The 13,498-nt window shown below is 40.9% G+C and overlaps 1 protein-coding gene across 4 annotated transcripts in view; it reads left to right on the top strand.

The window, feature by feature from the left end:
• The window catches only part of Med12l (mediator complex subunit 12L), a 199,892-nt gene that overhangs the window by 30,255 nt on the left and 156,139 nt on the right, over positions 1-13,498 (top strand). For all 4 annotated transcript variants that reach the window (XM_048334781.1, XM_048334782.1, XM_048334783.1 and 1 more), the window contains exons 5-7: positions 2,555-2,724; positions 5,828-5,938; positions 6,985-7,254. In XM_048334781.1, coding sequence (XP_048190738.1) covers positions 2,555-2,724; positions 5,828-5,938; positions 6,985-7,254 — 551 coding nt within the window. The remainder of the gene's footprint in view (positions 1-2,554; positions 2,725-5,827; positions 5,939-6,984; positions 7,255-13,498) is intronic.

The raw sequence follows: 13,498 nt of genomic DNA, 5'->3' as shown, positions 1-13,498 counted from the left end.
AGATTGAATGCCTTGCTGCAGGCTGTATAATTAGTGAGCAGTAGAGCTGGGATTTGGATCCCAGGCCATCCTATTTCACAGCCCATTCTTCCAGTGCTGCTAGGTGCTGTCCTGTGTGACTTTCCCACATCACATTGCACTTTTGTGGGCCTTGCTGCCTTTGACATGCTTGCTTCCAGGGCAGAAGTTCCTGCCTCTCTTGCTACCTTCTCAGCTCTCTTGTCACATTGTAGGGATTTGGAGACTCTGCAGGGTCTTTTTTTTTAAAACATGGTATAGGTTTGATCTCAACCACACTATGTGTTTTTTTTTAAAATTTTATTTATTTATTTATTTTTGCCAGTCCTGGGCCTTGGACTCAGGGCCTGAGCACTGTCCCTGGCTTCTTTTTGCTCAAGGCTAACACTCTGCCACTTGAGTCACAGCGCCACTTCTGGCCATTTTCTGTATATGTGGTGCTGGGGAATCGAACCCAGGGCTTCAAGTATACAAGGCAAGCGCTCTTGCCATTAGGCCATATCCCCAGCCCACTATGTGTTTATTTTTTTTTTTTTTTTGGCCAGTCCTGGGCCTTGGACTCAGGGCCTGAGCACTGTCCCTGGCTTCTTTTTTGCTCAAGGCTAGCACTCTGCCACTTGAGCCACAGCGCCGCTTCTGGCCATTTTCTGTATGTGTGGTGCTGGGGAATCGAACCTAGGGCCTCATGTATCCGAGGCAGGCACTCTTGCCACTAGGCTATATCCCCAGCCCCCCACTATGTGTTTATTAATGCACATATTTTCCCACATTAGGAGCAGTATCCTAACTGTTTTGCCATGCAGGTTTAGCTGTGCCTATCTGAGCTACTTCACAGCACCTGCATCTTCAAGTGGCAGGGTGGTTGTATGACTCTGAACCCCTTCTAGGTTAGTTTTCTTCTGTTGTTCTTAGGATTAGCATTAGCAGGACAGAATTGTGGCTCTGGGATTTTGGGACTGCAAGAGGGAACATCATCAAAACCACTCATTCTTCTGAGCACTGTAATCCTCCTTACTCAGGAGGTTGACATCTGAGGATTACGCTTCAAAGCCAGCCTAGGCAGAAAAGTCCATGTGAGACTCTTATCTCCAGTTAACCACCAGAAAACTGGAAGTAGAGCTGTGGCTCAAAGTGGTAGACTGTTAGCCTTGAGCAAAGAGCTCAGAGACAGTACCTGGACCTTGAGTTCAAGGCCTTTGACTGACAGACAATAACAACAATAAGAAATCCCACTCATTCTTTCATTCCTGACCTTTCAGTAGTATTGTGTCCACAGACCTTCTGTCAGTCTACTTTACAGAAACTTATACTTGGCATAGCCAACAACCAGTGTTGTGTCCTCCCAGTTGCTTGAGTGATAGAAGGTGAGGGGAATATAGATTATTTTCCTTTGTTTTTATAGCCACATTATAAGTTTTCTATAATAAACATGTATTTGTCGTATATTTTAAAAATCAGTTTCAAAAAGATAAAGTAGGGCATGCAAATGTTTTTAGCTCTTGGCCGAAATACTCTGGGGGTATTAAGAATAGTACTGTATTGAAAAAGAGCAAGTTAATAGCAAGGCTTGGCATACAATGGCCAGGATTTGTATTATTGTTACTTTTGCTTTTGCTTATTATAGCAAAGCAAACTTGTCTCATTTGATGGTTGCTGTCATTTTGTTTTGTTAAGCAAGTGTCATGAAATGATTAGTCCATTACAGGGGCACAAGAAGATGATGATGGCTTTTGATTGTTTTGTTTTTACTGCAAATGGATCAGTTTCAAGAATAATATCCACAATCAATCAGTGGTGCGTTCTGAAAAAGTACTAAACTAGTAACAGTGTAGACCTTTTTGCATTTGTTTATTACTGGAGTTTAACACTTTAAAGCTATGGTATGCATGTAAGTTTGAGCAGGTACTCAGGCTTAAACCCAGTGCACCTTGCTCTCTTGCTTGGCTTTTTCACTCACAGCTGTCATTCTACCACTTAAGATATGCCTCCAGTCCAGTTTTTTTGCTGGTTGACTGGAGATAGAGTCTTGTGGACTTTTCTTCCTTGAATGGTTTCAAACTGTGACATTTAGAACTCAGCCTCCTGAATAGCTAGAATTACATAAAGAAAGCATGAGCCATTGGCACTCAGCTTAAGTGGACATCTTTACTTTTTGGTTAAGGGTAGTAGAAGCAAGTAGTTCCTCCTGAGAGACAGTTCACATCTGTGCTAGCTTCTGTAAGGCAGGAGACCTTACACTAAGGTGACTTACTTAAGGGCTTTGGGATGAGCATGTTTTTCTGACTAGCACTGCATAGGCAAGAACCATTTTTAATGTTGTTTATGGGCCAAAGTGTTAGAGTGCTTATCTGGTAAGTATGGCCTCAAGTTCAAACCCAGTCAGTCTCTTTTCTCCTCTCTCTGTGTGTGTGTCTCTCTCTCTCTCACACACACATTTGATTTATAGGGACATTCTCAACATAATCATGAAAAGGAGGGAAAATGTATAATTTTCATACCATTGTCTAGAATTCAGAATCTTTTGGTTTCCTTTTAGAGTGGACACAAATATCTACCAGATACCTTCGAGAGCAGTTGGTGAAGATTTCTGACTTTTACCACATGGTCTCCAGTACAAGCGATGGCCCTGTCCCTGTGCCCCCAGAGGTGGAACAAGCCATGAAACAATGGGAGTACAATGAGAAGCTGGCATTTCACATGTTCCAGGTGGTCTTTCCATGATGAGCAAGACGATGTGACATGCTTTTAAAAAGAGCAGTTTTGTGTACTGGAATCTGAGTGCTGCCTAAGGACCGGGGACCTGTGTTAAGATGTGTGTGGCTAGGTGACATTATCCTTGCATGGACACCCGTCATAGAGAACATGTACACAAACCTAGATGGTATCCATTGTGTGGCTGCAGTTGTGTTTTGTTTTCTGGGAGTTAAGTAGGATCTTCATATTAAGGAGGAGGGGAATATATTTCTAAATATCCCCTTTAGTATATAAGTGACTTTTTCTTAGCTCAGTGTAGGTTAAAAGAAAATACAACAAACCATGGTGTTTTGTGAAGTAGCATTGTTCATTTTAAGTCAATGAAAATAGCTCTCACAAATCTAGTCCTATTTAGAAATACTTCAATATTCCGAAGTAAGTTCAGTGCCTGCCCTGAACTTTTATGAGTTTTACTGAGCTAAGAGTTTACTTTGTGTCTTGGAAAAAGTATTCCTTTGCATGCTTAGCATTTTTGAAAGTATTACTTTATGTATTAGGAACATGGAAATCATTACCTTTTAAAGTTTTAAAACTATGTCAAATTAAAATGTTATCTTAAAAGATCATGTTTTGATTAGTCTGTATCTGAGATGTGAAATGGACCTTAGTACACATATATACAGACATACCTGTGTGTATGTGTGCGTGCATGTGTGTGTGTGTGTGTGAGAGAGAGAGAGAGAGAGAGAGAGACAGAGAGAGAGTATGTTTGAGAGTCATGGGCATGAGAGAAGAACATTCAGAGGAGAGGCTAGTGTCTGTGAAGGTTCTATTTTTTTTTATTGTTTCAAACGTTGTGTCCCCCTTTCCCCTCCCTTCCCTGGGCTTGAGCACCTAGTCTTGGTGCTCTCACATGGCCTTTTCTGCTTATGCCTTATGCCACTTGAGCCATACCTCTACTCCTCAGTTTTTCCTGGTTAATTGGACTTGTTTGCCTGGGCTGGCTCTGAACCACAATCTACATCTCAGCCTCCTGAGTAGCTAGATTATATTTATCACTTAGCATGCAAAAATCTGTTTTATCTAATTTAAACACGTTTGTTTATTCAGATTGACAAATCTTATAAATATCTTCCTATATTAAAAGTTCACATATCTTAAAATTGTATTTAGGACCTGATTTACAATTTAGATGCTTTTTTTTTTTTTCAGAGTCCTGGGGCTTGAAGTCAGGGCCTGGTTATTGTCCCTGTGATCCTCTTTATGTTCAAGGCTATCTCTCTACCTCTTGAGCTACAAGTACCACTTCTGGCTTTTTTGTGTGTAATTTTTTTTTTCACCAGTCCTGGGGCTTGACCCTCGGTACCTAAGCACTGTCCTGGTTTCTTTTCCCTTAAGACTAGCACTCTACCACTTGAACCACAGCACCACTTCTGGCCTTTTCTGTATATGTGGTGCTAAGAAATCGAACCTAGGGCTTAATGTACGCTAGGCAAACACTCTACCACTAAGCCACATTCCCAGCTCCTTTTCTGTGGAATTTATTGGAGACAAAAGTCTCATGGACTTTCCTGCCTGGGCTGATGTTGAACTCTGATCCTCAGATCTCAGCCTCCTGAGTAGCTAGGATTATAGATGTGAGTCACCAGCACCCTGCTACTCTCAGTATTTTTAAAACTAGAAATTATCAAATGAGTATTTCCTCAAAAGTCTTGTCAAATACAGTGTTACTATAATTGTAAAAGTATAGCAAATATAATTTATAAGTTTACTATTTTTGTATAAAGTCTCAACCATTGTAGTAGACCACAAGTAATAGATAAAAGTTATCAGGAACAGGGCAGAATTTCTGATTAGCTACTAAGTTAGCTGCAAGAGTGTCTTTTAAAGAAATCACAGCTCTCTGTTTCTATTTAGGATATTCTTTCATTCTTGAATCACAGTATGGAAGTACAATGAGATGACAAATATAGATGTTTAGAATGCCATGAAATAATGCATTTATGTATGTGTGTATGTATATGAAGGCAGTGAACAAAGGATGCTTATAGTGTTTGCCAAGATTAATGGTATGTCTGAGGAATGTAGCTCAAGAGCACTTGCCTGGCATGCACAAAGCCATGGGTGTGGGCGAACTTTAAAATAGGAAATAAGCAAAGAGTACCTTCCATCTCAGTGGGGAATTTTGTAGAAATGTTATTTTTAAAGCATGATTGTATTGGGCTATTTATATATGATTTTATTCTATATTCCCTCCATTTCTTTATATAATAACAGACCATGAAATTAATTTTTGGGGTCAGTTATGGGGCTTCAACTCAGGGCCTGGACACTGTCCCTGAGCCCTTTTTGCTCAAGGCTGCAGTGCCACTTCTGTTTTTTGTGTGGGTAATTGGAAATAAGAGTCTCACAGGGACTTTTCTGCCTGTGTTGGCTTTGAGCCACAATTCTCAGATCTGATTCTCTTGAGCAGCTAGGATTACAGGTATGAGCCACTGGCACCTGGCATTAAATTGTTTTGTAAGGTATTTATTTATTTACTTATTTATTTTGCTGGTCCTAGGGCTTGAACTCAGGACCTGGGTGCTATTCCTTAGCTTTTTTTGCTGGAGTCTAGCACTCTACAAGGTTTTATTTTTAAATGTAGGCTGCAATCTCAGTTACTTTAGAAGAGTGAAGGAGGCTGCAAAGGGGCACAGATTTTTGTTGAGCTGATAACATACATGAGCAATACTTTTCTTTATAACCATCATCGCTTCTATGTCTCCTCTTTGAGCTTGAGTTTACTCACAGTCCCTCAATTAAAATCTTGCCAGGGTCCAACATGCCCTGGGAGTGTGACACTTTCTGAATTTCCTTTTCCTTTTTTGTTAAATTTCTAGTTTAGACTGAGGCAGATTACCAAATAAAAAGAACAAAAAACCCAAACCAAATATATGAAAAAATCCTTTAGCTCTTTAATTTATTTAGAATTGGGACTGTGATCTGTGAGATCATGTCTTACTCTATTAGTAAAACAATGGTGTAATTACCTTTAAGCATAAGAAAGATAATGTCTTTTTAAAAACTTAGTTTTTCTTTAACATTGTTATTGTAATTTTTTTGTTCATTTAAGGAAGGAATGTTGGAAAAGCATGAATATCTTACATGGATCTTGGATGTTCTAGAGAAAATCAGACCAATGGATGATGATCTTCTTAAACTCTTGTTACCACTAATGTTGCAGGTATGGTACACACCACCTTGAGCCAGTTGATTTTTATGGACAGAACATGAGACGGATAAGAAAGACTAGCTGAGTATAGGGAGAAACATTCCTGTTTAAACAGAAGGAAATACGTCTTAAATGCTCTGGCATATGAAGGCATGAGAAGCTTCTAATAAATTGCAACAGTTGTGTTAACTAACTTTGTGGTTTTTATCTTCTTAGAATCTCACCCACACTCTTTTCCTATGTTTGTGCCAAGCAAACAGGTTTTGTGTTTGTTTTTTGCCAGTCCTAGAGCTTGAATTCAGGTCTTGGGCACTGTCCCTGAGCTTCTTTTTGCTTACGGCTAGCAGTCTACTACTAAGCTACATTCCCAGCCTGCAAACAGTTCTTTACATACTGATTCCTTGTTCATAAAGATGACTGGGAAAAGAAAACAAATTACCTCATTTAAATAATGTAATGATTTGTCTGAAAACTGTTGAGGTTTAGGTTATCTGGGTGAGTTTTGTCAAAATTTTCCATCCTGGAGAAGGAGTGCCTGCATGTGATAAGCAAGCGATATGAAAGAGAATCAGATGAACTGCAGTTCTCCCTGGCACTGTGGTACTGTGCCCTCTCCAGGTGTCACTGTGCTCCGGGCTGGGTCTGTGCTGCCTGTCACAGTTGCTAGCCATTAACCAGAAGGGCAGCTGAGCACTGGACTGGAAGTGTGGTCAGTGTGAACTGTGTTTGAAGCACACACCACATTATAGATTTAGGGTGCAAAAAGGATGTATACTACAATACTCTTCAGGTTGATTACATGTTCAGATGATAACATTTGGACATAGTGGGATAATTACCACTTTTAAAAATTGGCCTGTTATTCTTTTTAATGGTTATCAGAAAATTTAAAATTATGTATGTAGCTCACATTACATTTCTACTAGATAGTATTGGTCTGTATAGTGCTTTGAAAATTTTTCTTTCTTTGGTGTTGCTGTTTCCAATGAAGAAAGGTGTATATATTAGTTATTTGAGATGCATAGACATGGCTGAGTGTGTGCTCTCCTTCTCCTTAGTATTCAGATGAATTTGTTCAGTCAGCCTACCTGTCCCGACGTCTTGCCTACTTTTGTGCCCGGCGTCTTTCCCTGCTGCTGAGTGACAGCCCCAGCCTGCTGTCTGCCCACTCGCCCCACATGATGATAGGACCAAACCCTGCAAGCATTGGGACCCCTAGTCCCGGTCCCCCGGGCCCTGGCATGATTCCCGTGCAGCTGGCCTTCTCAGACTTCTTGTCCTGTGCACAGCATGGCCCCCTGGTTTATGGACTCAGTTGTATGTTACAGGTAAGTCCATGGCTTGTTTATTTTAAAATTTGGCATAGGAAACAATGGATTGAAAATAGAACTTTCAACTATTGTGTCTTAAGTCTATGGAATTACCTGAAAAGTATTGCTCTGTATTATAGCTGAGATTTGTTTCATCTGTTCAGAAGCAGGTATTGCAGTTATACTTTCTTAAGGCCACTGGGCAGTCAAAGCCCTTCACTGAACACTCACAGAGAAGGTCAGCTGTGTTATTGCTCTTCTGGACAGACAGCTTCCGAGTCAGCATCCTTTAGCTTCCCAGTTGACCTCTTCTTATGGGCTGTGATCCTCTGTCAGCCATTGATGTTTGTGTGGTCCTTGTACATCCATTGGTACGTTGGCTCCAAGCATATGATCAGGAATGGCAACCCGTGCCTGCCTGGGCAGGAAGGAGGTGGTGGGGATGTAGTCCTGGGCAGGAGGGAGGGAGTGGGCATGTACGCCTGAGAAGGAGGGTGGGAGTGGTAGGGATGTAGGCCTGGGCAGGAGGGAGGCAGTAGGGATGTGGTCCCATGGAGACAGTTTGTTGGTGAAGTTCAGAGACTTGACATTCTTTTTTTTTATTATTTTTTATTTTTTTATTAATTGGACATAAATTTTTTTACAAGGTGTTGTGCAAAGAGGGTGCAGTTACATAGTAGGGCAGTGTGTACATTTCTTATGATATCTTAAGACCTGTTTTTCTATCCCTTGTCTAGGTCAGGTTGACATATATGCAATATACAATGTATCAAGAACATATACAGGGCTGGGGATATAGCCTAGTGGCAAGAGTGCCTGCCTCGGATACACGAGGCCCTAGGTTCGATTCCCCAGCACCACATATACAGAAAATGGCCAGAAGCGGCGCTGTGGCTCAAGTGGCAGAGTGCTAGCCTTGAGTGGGAAGAAGCCAGGGACAGTGCTCAGGCCCTGAGTCCAAGGCCCAGGACTGGCCAAAAAAAAAAAAAAAAAAAAAAAAAAAAAGAACATATACAGTATTCACAGACTTGGTCTCTACTGTCTCTCCGTCTCCCTTTGTTAACAGTCATATATCAGGGAGATCATGCCCCTTTGTTTTCTGTGTTCTAGGCTTGTCTCACTCAACATTATTTGTTCGAGTTCTGACCATTTCCCTGCGAATAACAGTATTTCACCATTCCTAATCGCTATGTAGTATTCCATTGTGTATAAGTACCATATTTTTTGGATCCATTCGTCTGTGGAGGGGCATCTGGGTTGTTTCCATATTTTGGCTATTGTGAATTGTGCCGCGATAAACATGGAAGTACAAATGCCTTTTTGATATCTTGGATTTTGCTGTTTAGGATAGATGCCTAGGAGTGGTATGGCTGGGTCATAGGGTAGGTCTATATTGAGCTTTTTGAGAAACCTCCGTACTGTTCTCCAAAGTGGTTGTACTAATTTGCACTCCCACCAACAATGGAGAAGGGTTCCTCTTTCCCCACAGCCCCTCCAGCATTTGTTGTTTCCTGAGTTCAGAGTATAGGCCATTCTAACTGGGGTGAGGTGGTATCTCAGGGTTGTTTTTATTTGCATTTCCTTTACTAGCAGGGATGTTGAGCATTTCCTCATATGTTTCTTTGCCATTTTTATATCTTCTCTTGTGAAGTCTCTCTTTAGCTCTTTTGCCCATTTCCTAATAGGTTTATTGGGCTTGGAGGGGCTTAGTTTTTTGAGTTCTCTGTAGATGACCGATATCAGGCCTTTGTCTGTTGCTGTGCTGGTAAATATCCTTTCCCATATCGTTGGCTGTCTTTCTATTTTGGTGGCTATGTCCTTAGCTGTGCAGAAACTTTTTAATTTGTAGTAGTCCCATTTGTCAAGTCTTTCTCCTATTTGTTGTGCCCCTGGGACTCTATTCAGGAAGTTCCTTCCTGTGCCTATAAGTTCTAGTGTCTTTCCTACTCTGTCCTTCAGTAGTTTCAAGGATTCAGGTCTGATGGTGAGGTCCTTGATCCATTTTGAGTTGATCTTGGTGCATGGTGATAGGCTTGGGTCTACTTTGAGTTTTCTGCATATGGCTGCCCAGTTCTCCCAGCACCAGTAGTTGAAGAGGCTATGTTTATTCCATTGTATGTCTTTAGCTCCTTTGTCGAATATCAGTTGGCTGTAAGAGTGCGGTTTTATTTCTGGGTCTTCAGTTCTAATCCATTGGTCTTCCGATCTGTTTTTATACCAATACCATGCTGTTTTTGTTATGATGGCCTTGTAGTAGAGCTTGAAGTCAGGTATTGTGATACCTCCTGCACTGCTTTTTTTGCCTAGAATTGCTTTGGCTATTCTAGGTTTTTTGCTGTTCCATATGAATTTATGGATTGGTTTCTCTATTTCAGTGAAGAATGTGGCTGGGATTTTGATAGGCATTGCATTGAATTTGTATAACAATTTGGGCAATATGGCCATTTTCACTATATTGATTCTGCCTACCCATGAGCATGGGAGGTCTTTCCATCTCCTTGTGTCTTCTTTGATTTCCCTTATTAATTTTTTGTAGTTTTCATTGAATAGTTCCGTCACGTCCTTGGTTAAGTTGATCCCTAGGTACTTTATTCTTTTTTTGGCTACTGTAAATGGAATTGTTTCCATAATTTCCTTTTCTGTTTGTCTATTGCTGGTGTACAGAAAAGCTGCTGACTTTTGTGGGTTGATTTTGTATCCTGCTACTTTGCCAAATTGGTTTATTAGGTGTAGGAGTTTGGGTACTGAGTTTTTTGGGTCCATCAGATATAAGATCATGTCGTCTGCGAATAGGGATAACTTGATTTCTTCCTTGCCGATGTGGATCCCTTTGATGTCCTCCTCTTGCCTTATTGCTGTGGCTAGGGATTCCAGCACTATGTTGAACAGAAGTGGGGAGAGTGGGCATCCTTGTCTTGTTCCTGAGTTTAGAGGGAATGATTTAAGTTTCTCTTCATTTAATATGATATTAGCAGTTGGTCTGTTGTATATGGCTTTTATTGTTTTGAGGAATGTTCCATCTATTCCTGTTCTCTCCAAAGCTTTTAATAGGTATGGATGTTGTATTTTGTCAAAGGCTTTTTGGGCATCGACTGAGATAACAATGTGATTCTTGATTTTAGTTCTGTTTATGTGGTGAATTACGTTGATTGATTTACGGATGTTGAATCATCCTTGTGACTGAGGGATGAAGCCTACTTTGTCATGATGTATGATATTCTTGATCAGTTTCTGGATCCTATTAGCTAATATTTTATTGAGGAGCTTTGCATCTGTGTTCATTAGTGATATTGGTCTGTAGTTCTCTTTTTTTGTTGGGTCTTTGCCTGATTTGGGAATGAGTATGATATTAGCTTCGTAGAATGAGTTTGGGATTTCTCCCTCCGTTTCTATTTCGCGGAAGAGTTTGAGGAGTATTGGAATTAGCTCCTCACTAAAGGTTTTGTAGAATTCGTTGGTGAATCCATCTGGGCCTGGGCTTTTCTTAGTAGGGAGGTTCTTGATTACCTCCTGTATCTCACCGTAAGTTATTGGTTTATTTAGTTGATTTATTTCTTCTTGGTTCAGTTTGGGCAGTTTGTACTTCTCTAAGAATTGATCCATTTCTGTAAAATTATTGTTTTTTGCTGAGTAGAGGTTTTGGAAATAGCTCCTTATGATTGTTTGAATATCGTGTGTACTTGTTGTAATTTTTCCTGTGGAGTCCCTGATTTTACGAATATGAGTCTCTTCTCTTCTTTTTTTTGTAAGTCTTGCAAGGGGTTTGTCAATTTTGTTTATTTTCTCAAAGAACCAGCTTTTAGTCTTATTTATTTGTTGAATGGTCTTTCTATTTTCAATCAGATTTATCTCTTCTTTAATCTTTGTGATCTCTCCCCTCCTAGTCATTTTAGATTCTGTCATTTCTTGTTTCTCCAGTTGTTTTAGTTTCATCGTGAGGGTATTCACCTGCTCTGCTTCCATTCTTTTAATGTGGGTGCTGAGTGCAATGATCTTGCCCCTCAGCACTGCCTTAGCTGTGTCCCATAGGTTTCTTTGTGATGTGTTTTCTTTGTCATTGTGGCTTATGAATTCGTTGATTTCATCTTTAATTTGATCTGTGGCCCAAGTGTTGGATAGCAGCGTGGGGTTTAGCCTCCAAGAGTGTGTATAGGCTCTGTGGTATCCTTTGTTGTTGAGGGTTACCTTTAATCCACTGTGATCAGATATAATACATGGGATGACGTCAATACTTTTGTATTTGCTGAGGTTCTTTGTGTGGGCTATGACGTGGTCTATTTTGGAATATGATCCATGGGCTGCTGAAAAGAAGGTGTATTGGGTCTCTGTAGGGTGAAAGGTTCTATATAGGTCTGTTAGATCCATTTGGGAAATGGTGTTATTTAGGTCCTCAGCTCCCTTACTAATCTTCTGGGTGTTGGATCTGTCTCTTGGAGAGAGAGGAGTATTAAAGTCACCCACTATGATTGTGTTTGCGTCTATCTTGCTCTGTAATTCTTTGAGAATTTGCTTGACATATGTCGGGCCTCTTTTGTTTGGTGAGTATACATTTATCACCATGATTTCTTGATTCTGGATTTTTCCTTGTATTAATATGTAGTGTCCTTCTTTGTGTTTTTGAGTGGACTTTAAAGAGAAGTCCAGCTTGCCTGAGATCAGGATGGCTACACCTGCCGTTTTGGTGGATGCATTTGCTTGGTAGATCTTGCTCCATCCTTTCACTCGAAGCCTGTTTTTGTCCCTTGCTGTAAGGTGGGTCTCTTGTAGACAGCAGATGTCAACTTTTTGTTTGCGAATCCATTCTGCCAGTCTGCTCCTCTTTATCGGGGAGTTTAAACCATTTATATTTAAAGAGATCAAGGATAAGGGTGTTTTTTCTCCTTCCATTTTCTTGGTGGGCTGTTTTTTCTTCTTTTTTTTTTTCTTGTCTTTAGTGAGCTTGTATTTCTGCTGGACTTTGGCTATTGAAGTTTCTTTCTGATTCTGTCTGTGTGTCTTTTACGATCTCTGTTGGCTGGGGTTCCCCTCTTAATATTCGCTGTAGGGCTGGTTTTTTATTCACATACTCCTTTAGCTCCTCTTTCGTGTGGAAAGATCTGGTTCTCCCTTCGAATGTGAACTCCAATTTCGCTGGATATTTGATCCGAGGTTGTAAATTGTTATTCTGGAGTACTTGGATGGTGTTCTTCCACTCACTTCGAGCTTGGTTTGTGTGGATAAGTCGGATGTTATTCGAATCCTCTTCCCATTGAAAAAAGTTTCCTTCTTCGCTTTGGCTGAATTCAGAATTTGCTCTTTAATCTTGAGGTCTGTAGTCTTGAATATTATGTGCCTTGGGGTGGCTTTCCTGGGGTCTGGCCTGCCAGTTGTCCTATAGGCTTCGGTTACCTGGATGGGGTCCCCTGTGAGATTGGGGAAGTTTTCTGCAATAACTTTATTGAGAACATGATTAAGCCCTCTGCTCTGGTATTCGGCTCCTTCTTCTATTCCAATTATGCGCAGATTATATCTCTTGTCTTTGTCCATTAGTTCCTGGATTAGTCTTCCCTGAAGCTTCACCTTTTCTTGGAGTGTGGTCATTTTCTGGTTGTTGTCAGCTGCTTCATCGTCCAGGCGAGAGATTCTGGATTCTATATGGTCTACTCTTTGTGTTATGGTTTCAATTGCGGAGTTTATGGATGTCAGAGAGCTATTTATGGTTGTCATATCAGCTCTGATCGTGGAGATTTCTTCCTTTAAAGAGTTGTATTTTAAATCTATTTTTTCATGCATTTCAATTCTCAGGATGTGGAGATTTTCTTTAAAGGCAGCTTGCATTGTATCCATTTTTGCTTCCATTTCTTTAAAGCAGGCTTGCATTGTATCCAGTTTTGCTTCCATTTCTTTCTTGGCTTCCTGGGTGTCCTTCCAGATTTCCGCTCTAAATTCCTGGAATTGTTTTCTGATTTCATTTCTGACGCTTTCGATCATTCCTGTTAACATGGCCTCATTTGCTTTTTTAGTCTCCACCTCCTCTTCAGTCGTGCTGCTTTTTGGAGCTGGTGAGTTGGCTTGCCCTTTGATGAACTGAGTTATGTTTCTTTGTGATTTGCGCATCTGGAGATCTGGATGGCTTCTCAGGTTTGGTTTGTATCTCCCCCCTCCCTCCTGTGTAGACGTGTCTACGGCAGCAGGTGCTGCCGCTGTGGCCCCGCCCACCAGTGCAGGGTACGCCTACCAGAGCGGGCGCTGTCGCCGGGGGCCCCACCCTCCTGTGCGCTGT

The sequence above is a fragment of the Perognathus longimembris genome, chromosome 26, assembly GCF_023159225.1.
Source record: "Perognathus longimembris pacificus isolate PPM17 chromosome 26, ASM2315922v1, whole genome shotgun sequence".
Classification (NCBI taxonomy): Eukaryota; Metazoa; Chordata; class Mammalia; order Rodentia; family Heteromyidae; genus Perognathus; species Perognathus longimembris.
The sequence above is the reverse complement of the archived record's forward strand: the minus strand, read 5'-3'. Positions and strand labels throughout refer to the sequence as shown.